This window comes from Rhincodon typus, chromosome 5 (assembly GCF_021869965.1).
Source record: "Rhincodon typus isolate 14 chromosome 5, sRhiTyp1.1, whole genome shotgun sequence".
NCBI classification, from domain to species: domain Eukaryota; kingdom Metazoa; phylum Chordata; class Chondrichthyes; order Orectolobiformes; family Rhincodontidae; genus Rhincodon; species Rhincodon typus.
Window position 1 is genome coordinate 5,196,031 of NC_063336.1, and position 15,597 is coordinate 5,211,627.

Genomic DNA, 15,597 nt, shown 5'->3' on the forward strand with positions numbered 1-15,597 from the left:
TTTTCTTCACAGATGCTGCCAGACCTGCTGAGCTTTTCCGTGGTTGTGGTAGTGTCTGGGACGTTGGCTGTAGTGTATCATTTCATAAGACTGATTATGTCAGGCTCTTGTTTAACGAGTCTGTGGGATAGCTCTGCCAATTTTGCCACATGCCTTAAGATTTTTGTGAGGATTACTTTGCAGATTTGACAGGATTGTGTGTGCCATTGTTGTTTCTGGTTCCTTGGTCAATGCCAGATAGTCTGTAGAGTTTCCTTCCTTTCGTTAGACTTTGTAACCATTTGATACAATGATTGGCTTGCTAGGCCAATTCAGAGAGCAGCTGAGAGTCAACCACATTATTGTGGGTTTAGAGTAATATGTGATAGAGCCATTGAGATCTACAGCTCAGAAAAAGGCCCTTCGGCTCATCTTGTCTATACCTGTCAAAAATAACCACCTAACTATTCTAATCCCATTTTCCAGTACTTGACCCATGGCCTTGTATGCCTTGGTGTTGGAAGTGCACATCTAAGTACTTCTCAAATACTACGGTTTTCCGACTCTACCACCCTTACAAGTGGTGAGTTCAAGATTCCAACTATCCTGTGGGTGAAAAAGTTTTCTCACATCTACTCTAAATTGTCTGCCCCTTACCTTAAATCTATGCCCCCTCTTCATTGATCCCTCCATCAAGGGGAAGAGCTTACTCCTGTCTGCCTTATCTGTGCCCCTCATAATTTTCTACATCTCAACCATGTCCCTTCCCAATCTCCTCTGTTCTACGGAAAACAACTCCAGTCTGTCCAATCTCCTCTTCACAACTGAAATTCTCCAGCCCAGGCAACATCCTGGTAAATGTCCTCTGCACCTCTCCAATGCTGTCAGATCCCTCCTATATTGTAGGTTCCGGAGTAGCTCACAATACTCTAGCTGTGGCCTAACTAATGTTTTGTACAGTCCCTGCTGTTAAACTCTATACCTCGACTAATAAAGGCAAGTATACCATATGCCTTCTTAACCACTTTTATCTACCTGTCCTGATACCTCAAGGGACTGGTGTTGATGCACACCAAGGTTTCTCTGATTCCTCTGATCCGTGGTTCCTAGGATCCTACTGTTCATCATATATTCCCTTGCCTTGTTTGTCCTGCCCTGGTGCATCACCTTATATTATTCCAAATTGAATTCCGTTTGCCACTGATCAGCCCATCCGACCAGCCCATTTATATCCTTTGTAATCTAAGGCTATCCTCCTCACTGTTTACCACCCTACCAATTTTCATATCATCTGCAAACTGACTGATCAACCCTCCAACATTCAAGTATATAACCACAATCAGCAAGAGCCCAACATTGACCCCTGTGGGATTCCACTGGATTCAGACTTCTAGTCAAAAAACACCTCTCAACCATCAGCCTCTGTTTCCTGCCACTCAGCCATTTATGGATCCAATTTACCAAATTGCCTTGGATCCCATGGGTTCTTACCTTTGCTATCAGTCTGCCTTGTGGAATCTTATGAAAAGCCCTGATGAAGTCCAAGTAGTCAACATCAAAAATGTCTCTACACTCAGTCACCTCTTCAAAAAATTCAATCAAGTCAACCAGACAAGGTAATGATGGCAGCTTCCCTGGTGGACAATCATGACAGAGAATAGGTTTTATAACAGTCTACACTGATTACATGGTTCGCATTAGTCTAACTTTTTAAGTCCAGATTTTATTGAACTTGAATTTCACCATCTACCATGGTGGGATTTGATCCCATGTGAATACCTGCAGATTCCCCTCCAGGCCACACCATCTTGGAACAGATCAGTATTACCTTCATGTCACTGGGTCCAAATACTGGAACTCCTTTCCTAACAGCACGTGAGTTGCAACCATTCAAGAAGGCCACATGTCCAGAACAATTAGGGATGGACAATAATTTCAGGCCTAGCCAGCAAAGTCTACATCCCATGAATGAATTAATGAAATTTAATCTAAAGTGCTGCCTCTAGCACTGCCACCATATTTAGGGATCATTATCCTCTTGTTCCATCTGCAATGTGGCTGAACCTGACTCTTCTTACTCAGTGTGATTTAGACATAATCTGTTGTAACGTTTTCTTTAAACACTTTATTTACAACTACCATAAACAGGACCTAGTGGTGAGCAACATGTCTGTTCCATTCACCCTGACCTTCTGCCAGCCCCTATGCTTACTTCATGAGTTACTCACAGTCTCATTGACAAATATTAATCTTATGCAGTGCATTTCAGCAGGACTTGGGGAATGAGCAACTGGCTCTATTCCCCTCCTCCACTCACTGTCACCATGCTCTCTATAGAGTCATAGAGTTATAGAGATGTACAGCATGGAAACAGACCCTTTGGTCCAACTCATCCATGCCAACCACATTTTCTAAATTAATCTAGTCCCACTTGCCAGCATTTGGCCCATATCCCTCTAACCCCTTCCTATTCATATATCCATCAAGATGCCTTTTAAATGTTGCAATTGTACCAGCCTTCACCGCTTCCTCTGGCAGCTTGTTCCATGCATGCACCACCCTTTGCATGAAAACATTGCCACTTAGGTCCCTTTTAAATCTTGCCTCTCACACCTTAAACCTATGCCTTCTAGTTTGGACTCCCCTACCCCAGGGAAAAGACCTTGACTATTCACCCTATCCATGCCCCTCATGATTTTATAAACTTAGCAGCTCAATAGTTTATAATTCATTCTTAGGCTGTCAGTGTCACTCCCCCGGCCAGCATGAATTGTCTATCCCCAAATGCTGTCAAGAAGCTAGTGGTGAGCCACCTTCGAGGCTAATAAAGTCTGTGTGGTACAAGTGCACTCATACTGTTTTTTCTTGGGGTGGGAGATTCCAAGTTTTTGATCCAGCAGCAGCCGCAACTTTTGAATTCTCGACTGTGCAACTTGGACAGGAGCTTGGAGTTGATGGCGTTTCCAGGAAATCTGCTGACCTTGTCTTTCTAGGACAGCATAGGGACTGATGGGACTGGAGAAAACAGGAGTGGGCTACCATTTCTTCACATCTCACAACATATGAAAGTCATGTCTTAGATATTATCAGATGCAGTAGGGTCACCTTCTTGACTATGAAAATGAGACAGATGAATAGCTCATGGTACAACCATTAGCACACTGCCAATGTTAATAGTGAGAGTAACATGCTTGCCATGTGCTTACCTTGCTCTTAACTGTGTTGAACCATTTGAGGCTGCTGAGTGAACAAATTCTTGTTCTGTTAGTTTATTAACAGAAGGCCAAGGATGCTCTGCCTCTCGATCCACCTGATAAGTCTTCCCCCTCTATGCCTTGACTGCCTCCCCATCCCTGTTTGGCCATGACTTAGGCAGTTCTTATAGCATTGGGAGGAGCACTTGTGACCTGACATGGTGTTGATCAGTAAGGTCACAGACAATACAAAAATTGTTGGGGTAGTAAATAATGTCCTGATACAGTAAATTAGGTGTTTTCCTTTTAGGTGCCTTATCTATTACTTCAAACTGGCCAGATTTTACATGACACTTGCTGTAGACAAGTCAGTCCAATAGTAGTCTAGGTCCTGTTGACATAAGAACATGTTGATGTAAGAACGAGGAGCAGAAGTGAGCAATTCAGCCCCACAAGCCTGCTCTGCCATTTAGTACAGCCATGGCTGATCTCATCTTGGCCTCAATGCCACTTTCCTGCCCATTCTCTATAACCCTTCAACCACTGATAATTATAAATCTATTTCCTCTTTAAATTTAGTCAGAGTCCCAGCATCCACTACACACCATAAGATTCCAAATTTCTCTTTAAATGGGTCTTCCATCTGGCTCAGGAAACCATTGAAACGCCCTGTGAATACTACCTCAATGATACTTGAAAATGAAATTCATGCCGATTCATTTTTGCGGTGTTATTGCTCTTAATTCTGCCATACATAACGGCTGGAATGGAAGCACTCAATAATTCTGAAATTCACAGTGCTTTAAAAATGATTCAATGAAATTTTGAATGGTGCTTTTTAATATTTGTGACGTGGTAACAGGTATCTAAGAATGAGAAGGTTTGGAAAGTCTGGTTTGACGCTGATGCTCCAGAAGAAGCTCAAATTCCTCACGGATATAGTGACTCTTTAGATTCATTCTGCAAGCTATTGCTTATCAGGTGAGATACATCCACAACAGCATGTTTATTACAGTACATTTAATATGTGACTCCTATCTGCAGGTTTCCTGTTAGTATGTTTCCTGTTACCATGGGAATATTGAAACAAGACTTGGCCACTGAGCTGTTAAACTTAAAGTCATGGGGATGTACAGTTTGGAATCAGACCCTTAGGTCCAACTCATCAATGCCAACTAGATATCCTAAATTAATCTAGTCCCATTTGCCAGCATTTGGCTCATAGCCCTTTAAATCCTTCCTATTCATATACCTACTGAGATGCCTTTAAAATATTTTAATTGTACCAGCCTCCCCCACCTCTTCTGGCAGTTCATTCTACACAAGCACCACCCTCTGCATGAAAAAGTTGCCCCTCAGGTCCATTTTAAACCTTTTCCCTCTCACCATAGACCTATGCTGTCTAGTTTTGGACTGCCCTACCCCGGGAAAAAGACCTTGGCAGTTCACTCTGTCCATGCTCCTCATGTTTTTTTAAATCTCTATAAGGTCACCCCTCAGCCTCTGACACTCCAGAGAAAATAGCCCCAATTTATTCAGCCTTTCCCTATAGCTTAAACCCTCCAACCCTGACGGCATCCTTGTAAATCTTTTCTGCACCCTTTCAAATTTCACAACATCTTTCCTATAGCAGGGAGACCAGAATTGAACGTGGTATTCCAAAAGTGGCCTAACCAATGTCTTGTACAGCTGCAAAAGGATCCCCCAATTCCTGTACTCAATACACTGACCAATAAAGGCAAGCTTACCAAACACCGCCTTCACTATCCTATCTACCTGCAACTCTGTTTCCAAGGATCTATGAACCTTCACTCCAAGGCCTCTTTATTTGGCAACACTCCCCAGGACCTTGCCGTTAAGTGTATAAATCCTGCCCTGCTTTGCCTTTCTAAAATGCAACACCTCACATTTATCTAAATCTAAATTAAACTCTCCCTTCCACCCTTCAGCCCATTTGCCCATTAAACGTGTTCTGTCATTCTAATATGTATCTTAATGACATTTACCTGTCTTGATTCAGTAGCCCATAATGTATTTGCACAACAAAAACCTAACAATGCCAATTTTAAACGTTTTCACTGACCTAGCATTAGTAACCTTTTGAGCTATATTTCCACTGCCTTTGTGTGATGAAGTGCCTCCTGGCCTTGCACTTGAAAGGCACAGCTCTAACTTTTATATCATGACCAGATTTTCTGTGCAATATTGGCAAATGTCACATATGGCATTCAATATTTCACACTCTGCTGAAACCACAATGTCCCATCTTTCAATGGGACCTTCCCCATCTTTTGTGATGACAGGTGTCAAATGTTTATTCAGAACCATGCCTGTGAATTCTGCCTCTGAATACAATTTGCTGTTTTGTCTCTAAATTCCCTTACCTTTTCCTTAATTAACCTCTTGTCCTTTGTGCATTTATAAACCCCATTTTTTCCGTGATTTTACTTGGAAATTCATATTTTAATAGCTTTCCTGATTTTCCTTTTCATTTCATCCCCATGATCCTGTACTTCAGCATTGAACTCTTATCTTCTGATGTAAGCTTCTATTTTTTACATGATTCAACTCTCCACAGATTTTATCTCAGTTAATATTAGGCTAGTTAAAATCTCCTGTCATTACTTACTGTTTCTGCACTTTTTGGCCATTTGCTACTACCCTTTGAGAAGTTGAGGGTTCACCAACTCCATCAGTGTGACTGCTTCATTTCTCTGTTCAGTCCAAATGTCTTTATTTGATGATTATCAAGCATATCATCCCCTAACACAGCTGTGATTGTTTCTTCAGTCAATATTGCAACCCTTTTTTAGTTTAGTCTCATTTTTCATCCAAAAACATTGTAACGAGAGAGATCTTGTAGTCTTGTAGGTAGTTTCCCTATCTCTGGTCCAGAAGCTGTAGGTTCAAGTCCCAGCTTGAAACTCGATAACCATGGAAGGTGTACTTGGCATGGCCAAACAATTTGATTATCAATGTGTAATGCTTTTGATACTCCTATGACGAGTAGGAAAACCTCCTAGTCAGCTAGAATCCTGTGCACGCTGCAGCTGTACTTTTTAAAACACTCAACATACAGAATTTTGTTATGAGTAACATCATCCCAATTATGAAGGAGCACAACACATGCTGTAATGAAAAATATTAAATTGCATTTCCTGGCTTTCCTTATTCCATGCTTCAATAATACATTTGATACCATACTTCAGGTACATATCTTGCAATAGACATTTATTATTTGGAATGTGCTTTACATGACAATGCAGCAGTGTGGACCCTTTCTTGCTAATATATGACCATTGAAGTCTTCCTCAACAGTTAACAAAGAATTCTAAAAATCTTTTATTCAACTACAACTTTGCACTTTCAGGTCTTGGTGTCCTGACAGGATTCTCTCTCAAGCTCGAAGCTACATTTCTGAGGCAATGGGAGCAAAATATGCAGAGCCAGTGATTCTAAACCTGGAGACAACCTGGGAAGAAAGTGATGAACTAACTCCTCTGATCTGTTTCCTGTCCATGGGATCTGATCCCAGCAATCAGATTGAAGGACTGGCCAAAAAGCTTGAAATTGGTATGGATTCAGTCAATGTATAGAATACAACTGCTATCTGCTAGATCCCCAGTGTTTCAAGTATTTGTTTTCAACATAATTAGCATCAGAATAATTTTATTATAGCTCTCATTTCTTGTGTTGTATAATGTCATTTTCCTCAGCTAATTTCATTCGTTATTGACACTGTGGTAGCTGACTATAATACTAACTGCATTCAATTCCTTGTATTCCCACCCAAGAATCAGATGGATAGTCTACTTTGGAAAGTACAAGTTCCCATGATCAAAAATGTCATCTTTGTAATTTAACATAAACTGTAGACCTGTTTTTCCTCTCATCCCTGACCAATATTTATCTCTCAATTGACATGACAAAATAACAGCCTGTTGATTTTCACTCTGCTGTTTGTGAAAGCTTGCTGTGAGTGCAAATTTGCTGCTTTGGTCTTCCACATTATTACAATGTCTGAAAATCAAAAGTACTTAATTGGCTGTAAATAGCTTTGGAGTGTCCTGTGGTTTTAAAAGTGCTCTGTAACAGCAAGCTTTTGTTTTCTCCTTTGCTGCCAGAACGTGTTGAAGCAGGTGCACTACTGTGGACTTAGACTCATTGACTTTGTGTTAAGCCTTGGTTACCCCTTTAGCACTGACTAGATGTTCTTCCTGCATTTCAAGGAGAAATCATTCCATTTGCAGTCTGAAAACTTGTAACACTGAAGCTCACTGAAGCTGACCTTTACTACAGTCCTTGCTCAATCCTCTGTAGCTAGCTGTGGAGCTCAATTGACATATAATTTGAAAACATGCAGTAATGTAATCAGTCATTCTTGTTGATTTTTTTCCATTCATTCACAGGATGTCAACGTTACCAGCTGCGCCAGTATTTATTGTCCATCCCTAATTGCCAAGATACATCAGGAATGTGTTTTTTTTGCCCCATACTGAACATTAAACAAGGACAGCATGCTGCCGGGGACTGTCATTAAATTGCTGTAAATTGTAAAAACATATTTGAAGAAGTATCTGTACTTGGATTTAATTAAGAAACACCAGGAATTAGGGAAGTCAGGGAAAATATGATAAAGCAACATAAGTAATGTAAAGTAGAATAAGGTGAAGTAAAGTTAAGACATGGCAGTACAGCTGAGTTGTGTGGAATATATGGCCGGTCATATCCGGGAAGTCATGGACCCCAGCTGTGTCCTAGATGACCACATGTGCAGGAAGTGCTGCCAGCTGCAGAAGCTGGAGCTGAGAGTTTCAGAGTTCAAACAACAGCAGGAATCACTGTGGCACATCTGTGAGGCTGACAGTTAAGTGGATAGTGCTTGTAAAGGCCTGCAGAATACACACGAATGAATGTCACTTTTAAGCCAGATCCACAGGACTCATCACCGAAAAACACTGAAATCAGTCATATTTCTGAGTGCTGTATTATAAAGTAACACTGTTAAAAACTCTATGTAAAAGCTAACTGATCTGTCTTCTTCAGATTGTAGGGCAATGTCAATGGGTCAAGGACAAGAGGTTCACGCCAGAAAGTTGGTGGCATTATCTATGCATCAGGTCAGTAAAATCATATGAGCCTAAATCCTAAGTAAGTTTAGACCACATCAACCATCTTTCATTTTAAATTTTCAAAAATTTCTGTAAGCATTGTACCACGCACCAGGTGGGTATCATGTGCCCTCTCTGAAATGTTTGTCCTGCTGTTTTGTACTCAGTACCAAATTAAAACACTGTCTGATAGCACAGATGGTAGATTTACTGAACCCTTGCCCAATGTCAAATTTGGTTCAGTTGGAAGCATTCCCATCTCGAAATCCAAAGGTTCATCACAATCATCTTGGCTAACACTTCAGTGCAGTAGTCAGGGAGTACATGTCAAAAATGTCATCTTTGTAATTTAACATAAACTATGGGCCTGTTTCTCCTCTCAACTGTCTATAAAACAACCCTGTCCAATAAATAATCTCTCAGTTGATAGCACAAAAAAAAGTCTGCTAATTTTCATACTGCTGTTTGTGGAAGCTTGCTGTGTGTGCAAATTTGTTGCTGTGGCCTTCCATGTTATCACAGTGGCTGAAAATCAAAAGTACTTAATTGGCTGTAAGTTGCTTTGGGGTATCCTGTGGTTTTAAAAGTGCCCTATAATGGCAAGGTTTTGTTTTCTCCTTTGCTGCCAGAATGATTTGGTTTGATTTGATTTATTGTTTGCTGTAGTCACATGTACCTAAGTACAGTGAAAAGCATTGTTTTGCGAGCAGTACAGGCAGATCATAACAAACAAGGACATACAGATTATAGGGTGCTTAGACAGAGCGAGGCATACAGGGTTATGGCTGCACAGGAAGTGCACGAAGCAAGATCACCATTAGCAAGATCAACATTATTTGAAAGTTAGAGAGGTCCACTCAGCAGTCTGATAACAGCAAGGAAGAAGCTGTTCTTGATCCTGTTAGTGCGTGTGTTCAAGCTTCTGCATCTTCTGCATGATAGAAGAGGTTGTAGGAGAGCATTACCGGGGTGGGAAGGGTCTTTGATGATGCTGGCAGCCTTTCTGCGCCAATGAGAAGAGAAAATAGAGTCCATGGATCGGAGGTTGGCTTCCATGATGGTCTGAGCTATGCACACAACTTTCTTTAGTTTCTTATGATCCTGGGGAGAGCGATTGCCATACTAGAGTGTTATGCATCTGCTGCATCTGTAAAAATTGGTGAGGATCCTTATGGACATGCCAAATTTCCTGAGCTGCCTGAGGAAGCAGAGGCGTGGTTGTGCCTATTTGACCGTCGCATCTACATGGGAGATCCAGAACAGATTGTCGGCTATCGTCACTCCTAGGAATGACTCTCTCCACCTCAGCTCTGTTGAAGTAGACAGGGGCATGCCCTCCTCCTTTCTTCCTGAAGTCAATGTTTAGTTTTTTTGTTTTGCTAACATTGAGAGAGAGGCTGTTATCTTTGCACCACAACATCAAACACTTTATCTCCTTCCTGTATTCTGACTCGTCATTGTTTGATTTCTGTCCTACCACAGTGGTGTCATTAGCAAACTTGTAGGTGGCATTCATACGGAATTCGGCTACACATGTCATGGGTGTACAGGGAGCACAGTAGGGGGGTGAGAACGCACCCTTGCGGAGTGCTGGTGTTGAGGATTATAGTGGAGGAAGAGGTGCAGTTACCTATCTTTACTTTTTGTGGTCTGTGGGTCAGGAAGCTGAGGATCCACTTGCAGAGGGTGGAGTGAGACCTAGGTCTTGCAGTTTTGAGATCAGTCTAGAGGGGATTGTGGTGATGAAGGTGGAACTGGAGTCGATGAGTAGGAGTCTGATGTAAGTGTCCTTGTTATCCGGATGTTCCAGGAATGAGTTGTAGGGCTAGGCAAATAGCATCAACTGTGGACCTGTTTCATCAGTAGGCAAATTGTAGGGGATTGAGGCAGGCTGGGAGGCTAGAGCTGATGTGGGCTATGACCAACCTCTCGAAGCACTTCATCATTATGGAGGTCAGAGTCACTGGGCAGTATTCGTTAAGGTACATGTGTTGAAGCAGGTGAACCACTGTAAACTTAGACTCATCTACTTTGTATTAAGCCTTGGTTACCTCTTAAGCACTGACCAGAAGTTCTTCCTGCACCTCAAGGAGAAATCATTCTATTTGCAGCCTGAAAACATGTAACACTGAAGCTCAATAAATCGAATAACTGCACTCAGTAACTATCCTTTACTACACCAGGATTTGAATCAGGTTTCATGGAGCCTAGAAATTGGCATAGACCTGAACTCCAGACATGTAGCAACTTTGAAGGCAGGCTTAAAGAAACAGCCTATGGCTTAACTAGATACCAAACTGTTCCGATTCCTATTTATCGGACCATCCCTCATGCAACTACAGGGATAGCTCCAGCAGAGTTGCTAATGGGGAGAAGACTCCACACCAGGTTAAAACTGATCTTCTTGGACCAGGGTGGGAGGGCAAAGCACCAGCAGGAACACCAATGTCAGATACAAAACCCCACAAGTGGGTGGCATGGTGGCTCAGTGGTTAGCACTGCTGCCTCACAGCGCCAGAGACCCGGGTTCGATTCTAGCCTCGGGTGACTGTCTGTTGTGGAGTTTGCACGGTCTCCCTGTGGGTTTCCTCCGAGTGCTCCGGTTTCCTCCCACAGTCCGAAGATGTGCAGGTTAGGTGGATTGGCCATAGTGCCCATAGTATCTAGGGTAGGGGTTGGGTCTGGGCGGGATGCTCTTCGGAGGGTCGGTGTCAACTTGATGGACCAAATGGCCTGCTTCCACACTGTAAAGATTCTATGATTAAAAAGTGAGAGTGGCAGTTTACTTCAAGGGATGACGTTTGATGTAGGAACCACGAGAATGACCCTGCACGGGTAAGAGGCATGATCAAAGCAAGGTCAGGTCCAGTGATGTATAAAGTTTGGGTAGATGTGAGGGTCCTGAACAAGCATATGGATCACGTACGAACAGCAAACTCGCAAAAGGAGCAGGAGCAAAATGCACCCGGCTCCTCAACAGCCTTTCTGACTGTTCTGGAACTCATAGGTTCTACCTCTTCATCAAGCATTGAAGATATCTCAGAATCTAAGATGGTCACAGTGGATGTCACTGTCTTGATGCCTTTGCTGCTTGAAGAAGAGAATGAATTTCTTCCGACACACTCCAGGCACAAGAGGCAAGCTACTGTGTGTTATACATCACCCATATCAGAGGCAGAGTTGGATGAACCTGACCCGATGCTAAAACGCCCCAGGAGGAGCTACAATAAAAAAACAACCAGCCTATGTCCTCAGACCCAGAGGGGGAGGGATAGAGTGATTGTAACGAGGGCTGCCGGGCAAACATCATAGAATATGAATTCCCTGACTTGGGCTGTTAATCTGGTCCAATCAGGGAGCCCTGGCTGACAGATATAAACAGGAGTGTCAGACATTTAGTTTACTCTGAGAGCTGGCTCGGAGGAAGCTGCATCAGTGTCAAGGACTCTCCACATATAAATAAAGGGTGACATGGCAATGGGATACCAGCATCTGTGGGGTTATTTCAGTCAGCCTTATCCTTTACAATGTCCCACTGTCAGTCTCATCCATTACACTGTTCCACTGTCAGCCTTATCCTTCACACTGTTCCACTGTCAACCTTGTCCTTTACTGTGTTTCACTGTCAGCCTTATCCTTTACACTGTTCCACTATCAGCCTCACTCCATACATATGGAAATGGAAGAGTGGCTTATTTTCAAATGGTACTGTAGTGTCCTTATATCATCACTGCTACCATGTTGTGTCCATCTGGTTTTCAACTAACTTTTTGTTTTGTCTGTATCTTTGTTCCCTTTGCAGATCTGCCTGTCCTGTTCATATTTTGAGCATTTTCTCTTCTTTTCAAGTACCAGCAACAGCAATGCTTTTTCTGGTACTTGAACAAGGGAGTTCCTTGCAATTATTCCAGTCTCCCGCTTTAACTTTTTCAGAGATGTTGGAATTATTCAAAATTTATGTGATCATAAGGCATGGGAGCAGAAGGAGGTCATTCAGCCCATTGAGTGTGCTGCACCATTCAAGGAAATCATGGCTGATCTGAAAATGCTCAGCTCACTTTTCTGCCTTTCCTCGTAACCTTTGACTCCCCTTTTGATTAAAATGGGCTTTCTGAACTGAATGTTCTGCAACATCTCCTGCAAAAACCCACCAGTGCAATGATAGGCAATTACAAGGATATCCACAGGTAGACAGCCCAATTTTCTCATTTTTAAACCATGACACTGTGTCCAATCCTCATACAATAAATCAGTCATACCTCCAAACACCAGAATGTCTGTGGGATGTTCATGTAACCCACGTTATTTAATTCATCCACACACAAACAGATACAGTATTTTAATTAAAATGATGCTGTGCAATCTAAATTTTGTAGATTGGAACATCGTGGATAATCTCTGTCCTATTTTGATTTTTCCTTGCCCATTAAACTCTTTGAGATATACTGGATTTTGCATAGCCTTAAGAAACTAATTGAATGGTTATTTCTCATTCCTTAGGGTGGCTGGGTTTTACTGCAGAACTGTCATTTAGGATTGGAATTTATGAATGAGCTGTTAGAGACCTTACTCACAAGTGAAAATGTCCACGAGTCTTTCCGAGTGTGGATAACCACTGAACCACATCCGAAGTTCCCAATCACACTACTCCAGGTTTGTGTTTATTCTGCACACTGTCAGGTTATGTATATGTATAGTTAAGTTGCACTGCAGCGACTCACCAAACTTCTTCAGCAGTACCTTCCAATTTCACAGTGGAAGACACCAGCAGCATACCAGAACTTCAAGAGTGTCAGGGGCAGAAGTGACTATAGTGGCTACCACAAAGGAGAAGTTCCTGGGAAAGCTCAAAGGTTTGAAGGTGGATAAATCACCGTGACCAGATGTACTACACCTCAGAGTTCTGAAGGAGATAGCTGAGGATATTGTAGAGACATTGATGGTGATCTTTCAGGGATCACTGGAGTCAGGGAGCATCCCAAATGACTGGAAAATGGCTAGTAACATCCCTGTTAAAGAAGGAAGGGAGGCAGAAGACTGGTAACTATTGGCACGGTTAGCCAGACCTCCGTCGTAACTAAAATTTTAGAGCCGATTATTAAGGATGAGATTGCGGAGTTCTTGGAAGTGCATAGTAAAATAGGGCTGAGTCAGCACTGCTTCATCAAGGGGGATCATGCCTGAAAAATCTTAGAATTCTTTGAAGAGGTAATAAGCAAGTTAGACAAAGGAGAGCCAGTGGACATGATCTATTTGGATTTCCAGAAGATATTTGACAAGATGCTGCACAGAAAGCTGCAAAATAAGAAAAAAGCCCATGGTGCCAGGAGAGTGGGCAAAGAAGTGGCAGGCGGAATACAATGTGGGGAAGTGTGAGATTAAGCACTTTCGTCGGAAAAATAGATGTGTAGACTATTTTCTAAATAGAGAAAGGCTTCAGAAATCTAAAGCACAAAGGGTCTTAGGAGTCCTAGTTCAGGATTCTCTTAAGGTTAACACGTAGGCTCAGTTGGCAGCTCAGAAGGCAAATGCAATGTTAGCATTTGTTTTGAGAGGGCTAGAATACTAGAGCAGAGGCATACTGCTGAGGCTGTATAACACTCTGGTCAGACAGAATTTGGAATATTGTGATAACACAGTGTGGAGCTGGAGGAACACAGCAGGCCAGGCAGCAACAGAGGAACAGGAAAGCTGACATTTCAGGTCGGGACCCTTCTTCAGAATATTGTGAGCAGTTTTGGGCTCTGTATCTAAGGAACGATGTGCAGGGCTGGACAGGGTCCAGGGAGGTTTACAATATGCAGGACTTGTCATATGACCTTGGGTCTGAACTGGATGGAGTTCAAAAGGATGGGGGAAGGGGGATGTCATTGAAACTAACAGAATATTGAGAAGCCTGGATAGATTGTATGTGGAGAAAATTTTTCCACTAGTAGGAAAGACTAAGACCCGAGGACAGAACCTCAGAAATGAATGGAGAACCCTTTCGAACTGAGATGAAGAGGAATTTCTTCAGCCAGAGGGTGTTGAAGCTATGGAACGTATTGCCACAGAAGGCTATGGGGGCCAAGTCATTGAATGTATTTAAGACAGAGATAGATAGGTTCTTGACTGATAAGGGAATCAAGGGTTACGGGGAGAAGGCTGGAGAACCGGGTTGAGAAACATACCCATGATCGATTGGTGGAGCAGACTCAATGGACTGAATGGCCTAATTCTGCCCCTATATCTTATGGTCTAAACACATAATGTCCACCATCTAGTAGGACAAGGACTGAAGATGTGTGGGAACAGCACCACCACCTGCAAGTAACACTCCAAGTCATACACTAACCTGACTTGGAAATAATCTTTGTTCCTTCTCTGTCAGTGGATCAAAGTACTTAATTGTGTGAGAGGGAGCTATGCCACAGCACTGTGTGTCAATAGTGGAAGGGTAAATGTTTCATTTGGCAGACATTGTCCAACCATGGTGTCGTGTTATCCTTCTCTGTTGTTCTGGACCAGACCAAGCCCCCTTCAAATATATCAAGGAGACAGTCTTGATCCTCATTTTTTCTTCTTTAATGGAGGTGTAAGTTGCTGTGTCCAGATGTAATTTGATTGGCTACACTACTTGGCTTTAAACAAAACACACACAAACAAAAGAAGGAAGAACTGGTCTAACTTTAACTCTATTGGAAACTTAACGGAATAACAGATTATTTAACTACTGAACAGCAACTATTCTAATATAGTAACACCCCTTAAATACACCCTTAGCAAAGGCAAAGTCAGTATAATAAATTGTCTCAAATGCAATGTGTCTCCAGTCCAAGAGAAAAGAACATCAAGAGAAAATTCTGGCAGAGAAGGAGAGAACTCCAGTGTTTTGCTGTAGCAGGGAGAGATATATACATGTTTCAAAACCCCAATAACTACTGAAAATTAAACTGGAATCCTGATTCTGTGAGAGCTTAACTCTACCCATTCATGCTGCTTCTATTTGTTCCAACTTGAAAAAAAGCCAAGGTCACACAAGCTGTTTACTTTATTGGCTTGGAACAGACTGCTCTACGCCTCTGCCTCAAACTGTCTTTATAAAAAAAAGGACAAAGTACAACTTTTAAAACCATAGTATCTTCACATTGTTGAATCCCTGTCTTGATTTGATATTAGTTTATTTCTGGGGGGGAGGAATTTTTGGCATTCTGATTTCTTCCTTCCCAGTAGGTTCATTCTCCACAGTAGGTGCAGGTTGAAGGACACCGACAAAAACATTTGGTTTGATGTGAACATCTTTATCACTGAAGCCTGTGATTTTCAGGGATATT

At 42.1% G+C, this 15,597-nt stretch overlaps 1 protein-coding gene across 1 annotated transcript in view; it reads left to right on the forward strand.

Annotated features, from left to right (window-relative positions):
* Nucleotides 1–15,597, forward strand: part of LOC109930964 (dynein axonemal heavy chain 8-like) — a 2,199,840-nt gene that overhangs the window by 2,144,132 nt on the left and 40,111 nt on the right. Inside the window, 4 exon segments of the mRNA XM_048596622.1 lie at nucleotides 4,036–4,154; nucleotides 6,544–6,746; nucleotides 8,220–8,293; nucleotides 12,785–12,937. Coding sequence (XP_048452579.1) covers nucleotides 4,036–4,154; nucleotides 6,544–6,746; nucleotides 8,220–8,293; nucleotides 12,785–12,937 — 549 coding nt within the window.